At 37.1% G+C, this 17,964-nt stretch overlaps 1 protein-coding gene across 1 annotated transcript in view; it reads left to right on the top strand.

Annotated features, from left to right (window-relative positions):
* Positions 1-849: 849 nt before the first annotated feature.
* LOC124155653 (conserved oligomeric Golgi complex subunit 7) overlaps positions 850-17,964 on the top strand; it is a 23,789-nt gene continuing 6,674 nt past the window's right edge. The window contains exons 1-10 of the mRNA XM_046529659.1: positions 850-1,219; positions 1,302-1,391; positions 1,490-1,570; positions 1,644-1,748; positions 1,875-2,006; positions 4,246-4,429; positions 7,518-7,711; positions 8,534-8,771; positions 10,644-10,915; positions 12,618-12,738. Coding sequence (XP_046385615.1) covers positions 1,217-1,219; positions 1,302-1,391; positions 1,490-1,570; positions 1,644-1,748; positions 1,875-2,006; positions 4,246-4,429; positions 7,518-7,711; positions 8,534-8,771; positions 10,644-10,915; positions 12,618-12,738 — 1,420 coding nt within the window. The 5' untranslated portion in view covers positions 850-1,216. The remainder of the gene's footprint in view (positions 1,220-1,301; positions 1,392-1,489; positions 1,571-1,643; positions 1,749-1,874; positions 2,007-4,245; positions 4,430-7,517; positions 7,712-8,533; positions 8,772-10,643; positions 10,916-12,617; positions 12,739-17,964) is intronic.

The following is a 17,964-nucleotide window of genomic DNA, read 5'->3' as shown; positions in this document are numbered from 1 at the left end:
ATATTAGCTAGGTACTACCAGTATTAGCCAGTATCCTAAAGTTGGAATGAAAAGGAAATTAGCAGTAGCTGAAATGATTTTTCTGCACATATGTAAACACTAAATTCGTTAGCATGAAATTATTTCCTCCAGATAAATGTTTATAAAAAAGCACTAATTTCGATAGAAGTTCATATCTTTCGAGTGCTTGTAACACATTATATGTTCTTTCTCCCATATTTATTCCCCATTCAAGATACATAAGGGAATAAATATTCCCCTGTAAAATTCAATTAGAAATAAAAAAATCGTATATGCCTTTTATTCGGTGATAAGTGGAATCTACTCACTAGGAGCCGCAAATCCATCACAGGATCTAGCCAACATGTAAGTATAATATATGAAGTTGAGCTATTGGAAAATTTTACATGGTTTGTAAATTAATACAAGGCACCGCATCTAGGACGATAACTTGAATATGGTAATGTGATGTATGTGGCAATAGCCTCGGGGTAAACAAAACATGTGCATGCGTGATTCCACATATTTCAAATGTAAAAGAATTCGCAATTAAGTGTACATGAGGTTAGGTAACGCGAAAGGTTTACTCGATGCAATATACTCAATCTCTGGGATAATTCAAATAATGTTAGAAATTTTTATTTGACAGCTCTAAATTGAATTGAGCATGTTCGACTTTCCTTAAAGCCATTCAGGCAGTCAGACCAGCGTTTATTAATTTGTCGTTCACACAATTTTCCAAGGAAAGCGAGATAGTCTAATTGGTAGATAATTAGGCCGAAGACCGAACGGTCTCCGGTTTTACCTTTGGGCACACCTAAGAAATAATTCACGGAGAAATATATCAGCTAATCATACAAAAAACGCATGTAATGGAGTTCCTTGGATTGAGTGAGTGAAAATAGTTTTTTCTGTGAGCAGAGTTGAGGTAAAAGTCCGCAAACGCGAGTGCATCAATGTGTACCACTTTAAACAGACTTTGTATTCCCGCTCCTCCCGAGCCTGACAAAGAAAAATGAGTAACGAATTTCAGGAAACAAGTGAAATATTAAAAGAGCTCCAAAGCCGATGTCGGCCGATGTAAACAAGACAAGTTCCTGTGAAATCATTTCTGTTGTGAGATGACACGTTATCAAAAGTATTTTAAATAAGCCAGCTGTCATAGGGGAGGAGAAAATAATTAAACTGATACCGCATCAAGAACGGGAACTTAAAAATGGTAATGTGAATATAGTCTCCTCAGTTATCAGTACCATTGCCAACTCACCTTTTTATGATGGATTTAACTCTTTCTTGCATAGGACATTTCATCGTTTAGCGCGGATAATTTTGACATGAAAACATGGATCAACGAAACTCTGAGGAATGCCGATTCCGAAGAAAATTTAGAGGTAAACTAAAGAATAAATCGTTGTAATTTTAATTTTCGATGTTTCAACGGTTATAATTCACTAAATTTCGGCTTATATCTGTTTTTTGTGGAACACAGAATGTGCTGTCAACATTGGTCATGAAACTGCAGCTGTACGTTCAGCAGGTCAACAGTGCTTTAGAAGACACTAGTCAACAGGTAAAGAGAGTGATATAAATCTTATCGTAGAACTTATATCATTTCTCCTGAAATTTCTTCTTTGTCCTCTTAGGTTCTGCAAAATCTACCACGAGTGGTTCGTGATACCGAAACTCTTCAAAGGGAAGCCATTACCTTAGGGGAGAAGATGAAGATAGTTAAGGAAGAAATATGCAAGGTACTGCGCAGACCTTTGAATGAGTTCTATTTTATCTCTGATCGTTTACAATTTCTTAAATTGTCTGTGTAAGCACCGTGTTAGTCACCGCACGGCTCACATTTAAACAAGAATTCTTTATCCTAGGTGGAACAGGATACAGGCCAATCAATGGTTATGCCAGAACGGCTGGACCGATTGAAAACCAAGATGCTTACTGCCAAACAAGCGTTGCACGAGGCGGACAATTGGACAGCCTTGTCAGCAGATTTGGAAGAGGTTAATAGGTTTCTTAGTACTCCACACTTCAAGCTGTTAAAGCTTAATTATTTTGATAAAGAGAGAACTTGGAATACTCCCACTGTGATACGAATTATTTTCCCTGTTATTGAAATATTGCCAAAGGCAAAAAAAATATGCTTGGTTTTTTACGTAGTAAAGTTTTCATAGCATATACTAGTCATGGCCTATCGAGTTCATGGAAGTTCTGTTCTAGTCATGTTATAGATTGGCTTAAGTTTTTAAAAATAGTCTTTTTTGACAGTTGGCTGGGGTAGAGGTCTTAGTTTACCATTTGTTTCAGAATTAGCTGTTGATGATCTTTTTTCCCTTGTGCAGTCTCATATATGATAACATATATGTAACAATCACAATAATGAATGCCTATAGGCATTCATTATTGTGATTGTTACATTCACTAATTTAGCTTACAAGTGTGTGTGGTTGAAAAAGTTGAAAATAGATATGGAAGTCATTTCAGTGGCATTTTCTAATTTTATCTCCTAACTCTCTGTGATAATATCACTATGCTTCTACTAATGACAAATCCAGTGTAGTAATTTTTCTGCATTTCTAGACAAACACTTCATACTCATAACATTGGTTTTATTCAACTGTTAACCTTAGTACTTTTTGATGCCCGGTGAACCTCCAATTCGATTCCTGATTTATCAAGCACAATTGATATGTAAACAGGCAATAATCCATTTTTCTCTTCACTCACTGATGGCATTCATTTGTTGTTGTACAGCCTTAAGGTTAGTATTCTGCAATCTCTCAATTTCTCCCTTCCCAGTTAGTTCCCTGGTTTCCTTCAGATTTATTTACATATTTATGTTCCCTCAAGTACTTCTCTGTCTACCTTGAGGGACTTATTGTTTAGATTTCCACGAATAGAAGTTGCAACTCTTAGGTTTTAGCTGACAAGGCTGGTTTTTCCAGTTTTTGACAGCACAAGTGGTGCCATCTACACAAATCATCTAAACGTTAAACTAAGTTCTATTGCACGTTCTCTTCGTCCACTTAAATTCCACGAATATTCAAGATCCATTAAAAATGTTGTAATAATGTTTAGTACTATTCCCTCTCTATTTGTCCCTACTTTATATTTCTCTTGTAATCACTTATGCCATAGCCCATCAAAGGGGTCATTTTTTAATGTACGATGCTCCACATTTCTCTCTCTTCTCCCATTTAAACCAACTCATAACTCACCTTATCCACCCATTTGATGTTCAGCACCGACTGCCAGTATCCCTTTTCCAATCACCATGATGTGTCTCTGCTCACACAAAAAGCCCATTCTTTCCTTATCTCGAGTCTAATGTTCTTAGAGTGGCCTTTTAGCAATTAAAGCTATCTTGGCTTGGGCTATGTCATGCTTGATTTCTGTTGTGCTCCATCTATCCCAGGTAATGGGCACCAGTGGTGCAGCGAGGGGGGGGGGGGTTTTGGGGGGTTAAACCCCCCCCAGAGCTCAGAGAAATTTTTTAAGTTTAATCCATTTTACTTAATTGTTTAAATATTACTAATAGAGCAGTGTAAGGATTAATTAAATATTCCTCTGAAAGCCGTAAAACTCACCATTTTGAACGGTTTATCTTAAAATTCCTCAATTTATTAATCTCGCACCTACCGATTATCCTGGTGGGTATTCCATACCCCCAAACACCCCGGTATTAGTTGCACATAAACCCCTCCCCCCCCCCCCCAGCCTTAATTCCTAGCTGCGCCCCTGATGGGCACATTCATTTGGGTTCACTCACAGGTGAAGTTAACTAAATAGGTACTGAATACCGTATTCCTCCGAATATAGTCCCCCCCATAATTTTGAGGCTTGAGTTTTGGGAAAAAATGGGTTTGAATATAGTCCCCCCCCTTAACTTTTATCACGGACAGTTTCGGATAAAAAGTGGGGATTATATTCAGACATATACGGTGTCTTTCTCTTGATTGTTTCTAAATTCTATTGACGAGTGAAATATAGTGTGTTATGGTGAAATCAAGTCCACTACATTTACCTTTGCATCCTCTAAAATCACAAAATATCCACTGGGAAAAGGATTGCATCAATGCTTTATTCTTTGGAACGTATGGCATGCATGTGAGGGATCGTGCACCCAAGCAAATAATTTTTCCTCTGGGAAATTTTTTTCAAAACTCAATTACCTGTACATACTTAAATTTTTTATTCATAAGGCTAAACTTATTTGATCATATTTTTCAATTACTCCAATAGGTATTCGAGTCGGGTGACATGGAAAGCATTGCTTCGAAGCTGGTCAGCATGCAGCAGTCATTGAACATTTTAGCTAATGCACCAGATTCTGAAGACCGAAAGCTGCAGTTAGAAGAACTGAAAAACCGCTTGGAGGCTTTGGCTAGTCCGCCATTGGTCCAAGCACTCACATCAAGTTCTTTAGGTTAGTTATGAATCATTTAATGACATACCACTATTCTTTAATTAAGCATTTAGCTTTCAATCGAGTTAATTGTTTTCATGGTTTGAACCATGGCCCTTATATGCTGGTTACTAATCTCCGGCTCGGGAGTTTTGCCTGAGATTCCGCTTCCACCCCTCAAACCCCTCACACGCCTCCCCTCAAACACAACTATGGGCACAGTGCGCTGTCACTAGGGGAAATATGGAACTAACTGCGCTGTCGAAAGCATATACCGCCGCCGAGAGTGCAGTTAGTTCCATATTTCCCCTAGTGACAGCGCACTGTGCCCATAGTTGTGTTTGAGGGGAGGCGTGTGAGGGGTTTGAGGGGTGGAAGCGGAATCTCAGGCAACACTCCTGAGGCGGAATATGTCGGGAGATTAGCAACCAGTATATAAGGACCATGGTTTGAACACTGAAGTTTCCTGGCATACACCCTCTCATCTTCTACAGTATTCAACTGCTATCCATTTTTTCCTAAAATAATTCAGGGCTGGGAGAAAAACTTTAGTGTGGGACCTCTTCTGTATATTTTTTCTTCAGTCGCATCGTTTAATTACATACAATACACTCCCAATTATCCGGGCTAATGATGGGGAGAGACAGCACAAATAATCGGAGAACACGGGTAACCCAAACTTTCACTTTAACGTCTTGTAATGTTCATAATTTACGTAAAACAAACAATATATATTATTACCTATGCAGTTATTCTGTTATTTTAGAGTGCTTCCTGGACTCATTGAGAGCTTTCTTTGCCAGTTCGCGATATTTTTAGTGGCGATAACATGGTTGTACTCATATTATTAATGCTTTATGTGAGGCCTTGTTTCGAAAGCCACACATCCGTGGCAGTGTGATCATGGATACAGAAAAATGGTTTGCACGTATGCCTCAAAACCACTGCTCAAGGTCAGAAACTACGCTGTCAGGCACCATGCTATGTAGTCGCGTCTCACACAAGTTGCCCGGGTTGCAACTGCTGCTGGTCGTGTATACGTGATCACGGAGCGCGGTTGTGCACTGCAAGGCATGGAAAACAGGAACATGGTACTCCCGTGAGTGCAGCTAGAGTGCGATCGCTTCCGTTTTACAAAGGGGATTCTAACGGAGAGAATAAGCCCGGTGTATCCTAGCATTAATGCAGTAATTCCGATGATTTCGCGTCCGATTTAATTTGTTATGAAGATCGCAGAAAATATTGAGCGAGAGTGAAAATCATGCACGGATAATCCGCAACATGGATTTACATTAGCCGGATAATCGGGAGTCTGCTGTACTATGTATTTTAAAGTATTTTAGTGGGGAATTATCACAACCAACATTTGCAGTGTATGTATCAGGATGTGCAAATACCACTGTCTGTTTTAAAACTAGAGAAAATCAAATTTGAAAGCTTATATCTCAGTAAAAAAATAATTGCACTAAGAAAAATCATGAATCAGCAGAAAGAATGTCAGAATGGCTATAGTTTCATAAGACATGAATGAAACTTTGTTATGCCACTGAAAAATTGTTGAAAAGTAGTACATATAATTTTTTCCATATTTGTTTTGCAATTCAATATTGTTGCAATAATTTTGGCTGCCACCTAAAACCAGCAGGAATATTTGCAATAAAAAGGGAAGAAATATAGCAGGAAGTCTATTGCCATTAAGAAAATGAGAGAGGCACTTTGTTACTATTTCAGTGCGGAATAAAATAATTTGCCAGCATGAGTATTTTAACCAGGATCAAGTTAACCATGTGAAAAAAGTCTTACATATTTTTCATAGCATTTTCTCAAATCTGTGCCAATGGGGTATTGCCATTTCTGATAAATCATGTATGTACTTATCAGCTGGATGATCACCTGTAAGGTCAATAGAATAAGTTTGGAATGAATCGGTTTCTAGAAGGATTTTACAGCCTTCTATTGGAGGAAGATCTTCAAGACCACCTAAAGCTCCTTCTCTTTGATATTTTGTATTCAGACGTAAAAACAAAATGTAGGAGTAAAGAAATTATTATTATAGAAAAAAAGTATCCATAGGTGCAGGCCATGTTAGTTGGATTTTATGGATTAACACTAGAACCACTAAACTTTCCAACCCCCACCAAAACTGCAGCATGGGACTTTTTGGTCCCATTGACAAAATACGTTGATCCTGTCATGTTTAAGTATAATTGACGGTTTTTTTGTGGTTTGTGTGAACAAAACACGTGTTTAGGTAATGTTTAAAACGTTTTGTTAGGTATAACTAGGAATACAGTTAACTTATTTTGAAGCGTGTTGGTTGCAAGCTCAGACCTGCAGACCTGCGCCGGGCAGAGGTGACGCGGCCGGCGCTGCGTGAGTAGGCGGCTGACGCAGTGCACAGATTATTCCCTTCTGTGCTTTTAACTGGCAGAAAACCGGTATCTTTTGATCAATCCCCTTTGTATTAAACTGTTATTATGCTAAATACAAAATAAGTTTACATAAAAAACTGAAATTGTATGTTTTCCCCATATGGGACAAAAAAGTCCCATCCCGCGGTTCTAGGTCAATCGTCGTTTTTCTCGCGAACCAAACATCGTACAATATTTTCGATATAACCATTCGAAAGAGCATACAAAATGAGTAAAAGTCAGTAAATTTCAAAGGGATCAAACCACTAGTACATGAATGGCAAACATTTGCAAAGGGCGATGGGACAAAAAAGTCCCGTCCGCTGTTCTAGTGTTAAAGTTCTTTAATTTATTGATAAACTCTTTGCTCTCATTAAAGAATTCAAATAAATACAGTAGACATTCAATTTACAATATCAATCCCTTCAGGAGGACTGATTGTAAAGCAAACTCTATCACATGTTGAATCAGCATTATTTCAAGACGAGGGATGAGATGTTACTGCATTAAAAAGTGTATTTTGTCTCGATTGTAGGCCTGGGTGATATTAATTGAAGTTACATTGTTACTTTGTTTTGAATGGGGCTTTGTAATGCTAAATTAAAAGAGCTCAGAATAATTATATTATATACTTATTACCATGAGAATAAAATACATGTACTTATACACTTTTTAGTTAACTCTTTGCTTTATTGCAGAGGACACTAGACGATTTGTGAGGATTTTCAAGGACATGGACCGCCTTGATAGACTACCCGAGTATTATCACAAATGTCATCGCAGCTTTCTGCTACAGAAATGGCTGGCTCTTGTGGAATCGGAGCAAGATGATGGAATGGCGAACCTGCTGCATAAATTTTATGACCTTCTTATTTCCAACTGGGATGAACAGGTAAATCCACTAATGTATTTAATTACATCTACATACATCACGTGTGCACTGGAAAAGTGGATAATTACTCATGGAAGTTGTGTTAAGTTCAGGTTCAGTCTCAGTAAAGTTTTTGTAGGAAAGTTGTTGATTATGACTGATTATAAAGACACTTGGAATAGTCAGTTTTCCTGCATATCACTGGTCATATTTAAAAATAGATCTTGAAATTTCATCTAACCACCATCCTTTTTGATCCATTGCTATTTTGTTTCCCTTTTCAATTCCTCTCTTAGTGACAGTTAGTGATTAAAATTTATAACTCCTCAAATCCTCTGCCATGCTTCCTGGGTTTTCTAAGATTTTTTCATTTCAACTCTTGTCCTCGAAGTCCAGAGACTGATGACAGTAATAAATGAGAAAGTATAGAGAGAATTCTGCCACAGTCATGCATTTACAGGGTTGCTAAAAGATCCAGAATTCAATTCCCTTTGACTTTCCCCTTTGTAAAAAATCTCAATTTTCCCTGGCGTTTTTGCACTTTCCTTTTGAACATTGCATAACATTTTTCAAGAGGAAGGAGTTAACAAAATAGAAAATTCATTATTAAATACATTCAAATTTTTAAGAAAATTTTTTTCCAATGAAAACAGAGAATTTGTAATTTGCAAACTTAAGCAGAGTAAAATTTGCTCCATACCTTTGCTCGTCATGATATAAATTTTACCTGATTAACCTCACATGTGACAACCCTGAACTATATCCTTGTTCATTATAGATATGTAGCATTAAAAATGTAATGAACTCATGACGCAATAACCCCCACTATCATAAATATTTCAGGCTAAATGGTGTGGTAAAGCTTTCAGCCCATTACCTCCTGGTGCTACCTTGACTAGAATATATGTTGACATTTTGGGAGGAAGAGGAGGCACTAAAGAACCAGGGCCTGCGGAGTGTGTCGACGCTGCATTAAGACGACTTCCTGCCAATGAGCACTTGTCTTTTCTTTTGAGACTTTCGGAGAGCACTGCACGTTTCTCTGCAGACCTATCTGCTGCCATCACTCGTACCTGCAAAGGTTAGTGTTTGAAGTTTTTGTTCTCGGATATAATATAAGTTTTACCTTTGAGGTTTTCCCAACAAGTAGTTGACTGCTCCATTCCGTTTGACAGTGTAGGACATCAACAAATGTCAGTCATAATTTGGGTGAAACAGAGGCACAGCTAGGAGTTAAGATAAGCAGGGGTTTTAGATTCAACTTATTCTGGGGTGTCTGGGGGTATGGAATATCCACCACGGTAAGTGGGGGGTGCAGGGGCCCTCCCCAGAAAAGTTTTAGGATGAATAGTGAGTTTTGCTGCTTTCCAAGGGATATTTTATAAACCCTATACACTATTCTATAAGTAATACTAATGCAATTAAGTAAAATGGATTTAACTTAAAAATTTCTCCGAGCTCTGGGGGGGTGTTTTTATCCCTCACACCCCCTACCCCTTGCTGCACCACTGGAGTGAAACATTTTGCACGAATACACTTTTGTATTCTTATGTAGTTTTGTCTGCCTTAAGATTTTTAAACTCTAGCATAAATATTGTGCGGACAGCAAAGGTTATATCTGTTTTATAATAAATTTACATATGTTGCATATTAATTTTATTCAAAATGTAGTTATTTAACTTTTAAAGCCTGTATGACACTTCCCAATTTATTGGACAATCTATTGGATATTGTTAAGGATAAATTGGAAAGTGTCATACGGGCTTAAGAAACTGAAAGACTAATTAATTAGAGAGAATACAGTGTTGAAATCTCTTGAAAGGTGGAAATTTATAAAATTTTCAGAAATTCTTCTAAAAAGCTGGGCAGAATTGAAGATTGAGGATGTGCCAGTTTGTTTCAGATGTGTAGCAATTTTCTCCTTGACTATGAGGAGGGTAATGAGTATCCAAGGATTTCTAATAAATCCAAATTACCTTAGCAAGTATATTGTACATTTAGAAAGATACATTACGCGTAGTATTCACGGTGGTTTGATTGTACTTGGGGATGAGTTGAGCCAAACCATATTACCCTGTCTTTCTGGGGCTAGGATGTCTACTTGCATGGGCGTGCCCAGAGAGGGGAAGGAGGAGGCTGCTCCCCCCGCCCTCCTAGAAGCAAAAATAAATTTAGTTCAATGAAAGTTATCGAACAAATTCGATTTAGATGAAAAATGATTTTAGCCTAAGACATGAAAAAAAAAAAAAAATTAAGCCAATAATTTTAAAAACCAATTAAGGGCTGTCATAACTTTCTTAAATTTTGGTTTCATTAACCATTTCTGTGCTAAAATATTACTACTTCAAAGACTTGCCCACTTGCCGACTGTAGCTATCAGATTAAAAAAAAAATTTTCCTCTCTTACGAAACTCCTGCAATCGTATTTGATGTTTTAAATTTTTAATTGCAATTTCATTTTCCTTGGGCATAAAATTAGTTGCACAGGAAAGGCTTTCGCATTCCAATAATCCCTAGCCCTGCTCTGTCCGTGGAAATTTTCAATTACTCCTGGTAGGGTTACTAGTACTTCTGTTTTCTATTTTGGCTGGAATTTCCAATGCTATGAAACACTGCTCAAACCGTAGTTAAGGTGCTGAAAATGAACATATGTATAAGTATGTATAGTCTTAATTTTTTGATGACGCATTTCCATGAGTGAAGTCAGCTAATTCAGCTAATTGGTTCATACTCTTTTAGTTCAGCTTTTCCCAATTCAGTTTTGGTTGCTTATAGACCCCTCACTTCCAACTTTACCGGGTGGGCTATCTTATGTGGCGATCTCTGCACTTTTAAATGGAATATTGTGGCCAATGCTGAAATCACATTGCCATAGGCTTCATGGGTAGGGTGTAGCTGCCTTAATGTGTCCCAATCAACCAGAATAAACTTTATTTTATTTTAATTTTCACAGACTGCTTGCCATCAGATGACCTGTTGCTGTCCTTGGCTTGTGCCATTCAGACGCCATATGTGTCTCATGTGGCAAGATATTCACAATTGGAACAAGCTGTGATATTTCATCAGCTCTCAAACTTACATCGTGCTGGTGATGACATCTCGGAATACCTTCATTCGCTTTTGCACTCAATCCCTAGAGTGTTCTCTGTGGCAGATGAGGCACACCAGCGCTGCCTCCGTTTCACTCACGGTTGTGGATTTCCAGGACTGGTATCTGCCTTAGGGGTAAGAAGCTTTTAAATATTTTCAAATAAGTAATTTTCTGATAGGTGTAGAATTTTAGGTGCTTCTGCAGTATTTGCTGGCTTAACTCTTAGAGAGTTACATATCAGCCAGGGGGAAGGGGGAGGGGGCTTAGAGGGGGGACTGAGGAGAAACCTCCCAGCAGGGTCCGAGCAAAATTCCCATTTTATCTAGGGTAAATTGGGTATGCAAGGGGAGGGGGAGGGCTATAGCCCAGCATAGCCCCTCTCTGGATCCTCTACTGTTACAGATGTAATTTGTGTTACACTCATGCATTTTTTGCACATGAACCCCGTGAACAGGAAGTTGCTAAGCCCAATGTAGCCTGTATCTGGTATACAGCAAATCTAATGGTCTCTTGTATACTAAATTTAGATGTCAAACAGTGGTTTGCCTAAGGTCTACATTAAGAGCAAATGTTGCTCCCATTTTGTCTACTGGTTTATTAGGCTATTAATTTATTAAGCAGTGTATGCCTACCCAAAAAGAATAGGATTTCCTTGAATGACTATTTAATTTGCTATTGACATTCGTGAAAGAGGACATTTCTATTGTTTCTGGTGTCCTCCGTTGAACACACACATTTTCAATAGGTTTCTCCGATAGCTAAAAGATAAATTCATCCAGGTGTCAAATATGCTCTCTGTAACAAAGTGTCAGTGGTTTAGGAAGTGAAATACCTAGTACTCTGTGTGTGTTTTTATTACAAGTCAATATTTACATTTTATTACTATTTTTTTGTGATTGTTACGAATGAATAAATTAGAAATTTTGAGGCAGCAAAATTGATAAAAGTGTTATTTGACTATAGGGTGGTTTCCTATTATTTTTTTATTGCCTAAATCGAAAGATTATTACTCCTGGAGTATGTATTTCATGCTTTTAGATTTTTAATTGACGATATCTATTTTTCGCGATTAAATGAAAAGTGAAAATTTTCAAGCGCGCGAAAACTCGACGGGTAAGTATGAATGCCGGAAAAACTCCCGTGTGACGTCATTCTGGTTCCCGCTGCCGCAAGTGAGGTGACCTTGGGGCAAGGCTCTGAGCGCTGATATGACGCAGGGTGTTAGCGGGTAGCAGAGTACCATGCTAGCTGGTAGCGCATGGCTTAAATAAGGATTATTAATACCTTATCAAACGAGAAAAACTTTCCAACCTTAGCCAGTTTTAATAGGTGATTATTAAGACATGTTTCCCTGAGCTCTATGCCTCATGCGTGCATTGGTAGCCTCAGACGATGTAAAACTCCTATCTACTCATATAGAAACTAGGTCCCTGTGGCGTCAAGTGGAGTGCCATCGCGTGGGTGCCAATCTGGCCTTTTTCAAATGAGGATAAAATTGACCCTTGCCATTCGTCTAAACCGGTATTTCTAAAACCAAATAATTTGTATACATATTATGAATACACTAATGGTGGGTAAAGAATCGCAATCAATGTCTTTCGTTTTCTTAGATGAAGGAAACTACCCTATTATGTCTATTGTTAACCAGTGCCGGAATGGCATTCCTGTACCATGACACCACTGCTGCTTATAAATAAAAGATTCATGACTTCAATACCGATGTGGCCACCACTCTTTCAATGCGTTAAATTTTTCTGGGGGAGGGCCCTGGCACCCTCTATGCCTATGCATTACACACGGGTAAATTATTTTATCCTTTATCTTTTTCCTTTTCAGGCTTATTTTGAAAACTACATCAATCTTTATGGGACACTATTGACTCGTTTGAGAGTTTCAAGGTCAAGTAACGAGGATTGGAATGTTTTTCAGATGTACCTGACATTGCTTCAAAGTGTTGGTAAGAATTTATAATTTTTGTAACTATCTTTAACACAGGTGTTGCAATTACATCATGTTAATCATGAGGTCAAGATAAAATGTTCTTATAGTGATTAATTCCCACTTAAGGATTAAAATATTAGAATGCACTTGTGAGCCATTATTATTATGCCAAATAAAATGTGATATAATGATGATCTTTCTCATCTCAATTATTCTTATATTTCTGTGAAAAAAGACTGATTCATATGTTAATTTAACTGGAAAAATTCAAATGCATATTGAGTCACTTCAGGCTTAATCTGGTGGAATTATAATTTAGTCTTAAATGAAAACTTAATGGCCTCAGGTATGTACTTTCATTTTACTTAATGACTGGTATCAATAAAATATTCAGTCATGGTTCAGTCACTGAGTGGGACGGACGTGCTCGGCAGCTACCAGAGCAGCGAAGGGCGAGTCCCATAGGAATGGGCTCAGTTTATTTTACGTTGTGTCCGTGTGTTCCCTGAAGTGTTCTACCTATGTTGGGTTATTATTTATTTCTTCTAGTGGCAATTTATTTCTGTTGTGCATAAATTATATCTCGTCAATTAGTCCAGTTACTCCAATTTCCATCATGGCAGAGTGTGGCACTTGTCGTAAAGCCATTACCGGTCGCCAACCAAAAATTGTGTGTCACGAATGCTAGAAGACCTTCCACGCTAATTGTGTAAACATCTCCAAGGATGACCTGGATTATATTAATGAAGAAAAGCAAATCTGGCACTGTCAACCGTGTACTGCATTGCGACGACAGTCCATGTCAGCTGTGTCGACGGAATCATATGAGCTCTCTCAGGTCATTACTATGCTGGAGGAGGCCAAAAAAGACCGTGAAAGGATTGAAGCTGACCTTAACAAATCCTTTGAGTTTGTGCACCATAAGATTGACGATAACAAAAAATTACTAGAGGATCAGTATGCGAGAATTAATCAATACCTGGAAATTATTGACAGGTTAAGTGCAGAAAATACGATGCTGAAAAATCGTGTTTCCTTACTAGAAAGTCGTTTGGAGGACAATGAACAAAGTGCTCGTGCTAACGTCATTGAAATTTTTGGAATACCTCAAGAGACAAATGAAAATGTCCTTGACGTAGTACAAAAAGTTGGGGTTGCCCTTGACTTCCCTATATCAAGTGAGCTTATTGACTCATGTCATCGGATGGGGAATAGAGGTGACCCAAATAGAGTGCCGGGCATTGTGGTCAAATTTGTTCGCAAATTTGACAAAGAAGAACTAATGAGGAAGAGAAGGTTGAAGAGGAATTTTTCAACCCGCCATATGGGTTTGAAGCTCGACACACCTGTTTACATTAATGACAGCTTATCTCCAGGAAGGAAGAAGCTCTTTGCGACAGCGCGTGAGTACAAAAAGACAAATGGCTATAAATACCTATGGATACGCAATGGAAAAATTTTACTGCGCAAAAATGATAATGATCCTGTGTTACGTATTAATTCTTCTGATGATTTATTGTAATTATATTGTTGCGAAATCAGTTTTCGTTAGCCAGAACTCAGATTTCTGTTTTTTATGCTCATTGTCTTACTATTGTCAAGGTTTGATTTATACTTTGATGGGTTATAATTTTGTATGCCCGCTTCTTGCCCGCCGTCTGTTATTCTTTGATTTAATCTTAAAGCACAGGATGTTCAAGGGCACACATGTTACATTCAGTAGTAAATCCTCTTTTTATGTTAAATATGCTTGATTCCAGCGTTGGCTATGCATTCAATGATTTTTTAGTAAAACATGATAATGAATTCATTGTAGTGCATCAAAATATAAGAAGTCTTCGGGCTAATTTCGATAGTTTTACAATCGAACTTCAAAATTTGGATGTCAAACCACACGTGATAATACTCTCCGAAATTTGGGTAGGTGACAGTGAAGTAAATGCCTTCCACCTCCCGGGATATATATCTGTTGCTTCTTGCAATAATTCCTACAGAGCTGGTGGAGTGATAATCTATATCATGGAAAATATTTCTCATTGTTCTAATAAATGGACTCATTTCACGAGTGCTGATGTTGCTTCTCTTACTATTGATATTGATCCAAAAACGAAATTGACCTTAGTTGCCGTTTATAGACTGCTTGCCCAGCGTGTCACAATATTTTTAGAAGAGCTGAAGATCTTATTAGATAGGTCGACGGAAAAGAATTTATTAATCATCGGTGACATGAACTTATGTATTTTACAGCAGGCGGGATTGGCATATGATTATTTAATTTTAATGGCTTGTCATGGGATGGAACAAATGATAAATACTCCAACTAGAATAACTTCTGCTAGTGAATCTTGTATTGATCATATTTTTGCTCGATCAAGAGATAATTTCCCTATGCACTGCGACGCGTTTGATCTGGGACTTACTGACCATCACTTAACAATTTGTTCCATGGAAATAAACCTTAAACTTTTTTCGAGTAAACACGAAACAATCTCATCTAAAATCGACTTTAACACTCTCAATAGTCTACTGCAAGACACAGATTGGTCGGCCGTATACCGTCAAAACGATGCTTCATTAGCTTACGAGATATTTCTTCATCAACTCACTTTTCATATTAATACTTCCACTGTAAAATTTAAACTAAAAAAGAATCATAAGGAAATCAAACCGTGGATAACTAATGATCTTTGTGCACGTATTTCGAAAAGAAATTTCTTATATAAAAAAATGAAGAAACAACAGTATAATGATAAATTGGTCCATTACTACAAATCCTATAAAAAGAGATTAGATGCTGATATTCGCAAAAGGAAAGAAAATTATTTCTTGCGATCTTTTGAAGCCAATCGTAACAATATAGCCAAGCAATGGAGAGTCGTGGATGATATTATAGGTGCAAAATCGTTGAGAAATAATGTTGAAAATATCAAATCCTTGGAAAAAGGTGAACTAATAACGGATTCGCAAGGTATTGCTAATGAGTTTAGCAAATTTTTCAATCAGATCATAGAGCAAAATACGGCCCGTATCAATGCAGTAAATTATACTCTTCCTCCTGATTATAATAGTTGGTTTCCTAAAAACTGCTCTCAGCACTCTATCTTCTTTGCTCCGACTTCTATTGAAGAGGTGCAGAATATAATCAAAAATTTAAATTCCAATAAGTCTAAGGGGTTAGATAACATTTCCACCAATACTGTTAAGGCTATTAACGAAAACGTGGCACCCATCTTAACTTATATTGTTAATTTAAGCCTGCAGCAGGGCGTGTTTCCTGAGAAACTAAAATGCGCACTTATTGTACCAATTTTTAAAAATGGAGATCGAAAGGATATTAAGCAGTATCGTCCTATTTCTCTTCTTCCGGTTTTTTCTAAAATTCTGGAAAAAATAATTAAATCTAGATTATTAAGTTTTTTACAAAAAAATAATTATTTCAGTGAAGCGCAATTCGGTTTTCTGAAAAGCAAATCTACTGAGGACGCCCTATTGGAATTCTGCTCTGATCTATATGAGAGCTTAAACAGAAATAATAAGACTGGTGGTTTATTCATTGATATAACAAAAGCCTTTGACTCTGTTAATCACGAGATATTGCTATCAAGACTGTCGGAGGCTGGAATTAGAGGCGTTGCAAACGATTGGTTCAGGAGTTACCTGTTGGGAAGGTCACAAAGGGTAATAATTAACGATTGTACTAGTGAGGAGGTGTCCCTCACATGTGGTGTCCCTCAAGGTTCCGTCTTGGGACCAATTTTGTTTTTAATATATGTCAATAATTTTTGCAACGGGGCATTTCATGGAAAACTTACTTCTTTTGCCGATGATACGGCATTATGTTATTCGTCATTTAATGTTTCCGATGTTATATTACAAATGCAAAATGATTTGAATAGAATTAATTATTGGTTCTTGTGTAATAATTTTGTTCTGAGTGTAAAGTCAAAGTTTATGTTGTTTGGCTTGAAAAGTACACTGGTGCCATCGGATGACGTTTTCTATAGATGTTCTCATTGCTTGACTTCAAAAGGTAGAGCTGGTAGAGCTTGTAACAATTGCATAAAAATTGATCATGTAAATCATATAAAGTACCTCGGTTTAATATTAGATAACCATTGTAACTGGAAAATGCACATTAACAAATTGAAATCTGAGCTGATTATTTCCTTGAGAAAATTTTATCTTCTCACGTATAAATGCCCAGTTTCCATTTTGAGGACGGTGTATTTTGCTCTGGTAAATTCAAGAATTCAATATGGAATATCTTGTTGGGGAGGCACTTATCACTCTAATGTTAAACCAATTAAAATTATTCAAAATAAAATCCTAAGGGTGATCTTAAGAACCTCCAGGAATGAATCATCCTTCCCACTGTATGTAAGGTTAAAAATCCTCCCAGTTAGACATTTGTTTGTATATAAAACATTAAGAATTTTTTACAATCGTGGTGGACATAAAAATAAACCTTGTCCCTGCACAAAAACTTTAAGATTCCACGAAATTACTTATATTCCTACACCAAAACTTGAAACTTATAAAAATTTCTTTAATTATTTAGCACCAAAATTGTATGTGAATCTTTGGCAAAAATTACAAGGTTGTAATAGCAAATATGAATTTGTAAAAAAACTGAGAGACTGGTTGTTTAGTAATAAAAATATTGAATTTTTATTTCAGACAATTAAATAATCTGTTCGTTTAGTTGCTTAAACCTATTTTGTTACCAAATTTATTATAAATTTATTTCATGTTAATTTTCTTATTACTTTATTCTAATTGTATTTTGTATGCTTTAAAGATTGTTTATGCACACATGGACAAATGTGTCTATGAAAGACTCATAGAAGAGCCTCTTTTGTTTTGTTTAAAGGTTACAAGAATGTACTGCCGAGCATTGCCATATTTTATGTAATGGCAACCCCTATTCAAGACATGTCTTAAGGGGTGTCTATTTCACTGGTTATGTATGTACATGTAGTAATATTTTGGGGCAGTGGAATAAATATCTTTATTCTTTATTCTTTAGGAGACTTCTCAAAACATTTTTTTTTTAATATCCTGCGAGGGAAACAAGTATAGGAGATACTAAGGGGAACGAGGAGGGTGGGAGAAGAAGGGGTAGGTCTGTGGGGATAGGGTGGAAGAATAGAAAGCCAATGTGTTGGGGAAGAAAGAGAAAGCATAAGTTTGGTTGAAATATTGGTTAAGGGTCCAAAACAAATTGCACTTAATACAAGATGCT

This window comes from Ischnura elegans, chromosome 3 (genome assembly GCF_921293095.1).
Source record: "Ischnura elegans chromosome 3, ioIscEleg1.1, whole genome shotgun sequence".
NCBI lineage: Eukaryota > Metazoa > Arthropoda > Insecta > Odonata > Coenagrionidae > Ischnura > Ischnura elegans.
Note: the sequence above shows the minus strand (reverse complement) of the source record. Positions and strands in the feature narration are given on the sequence as shown.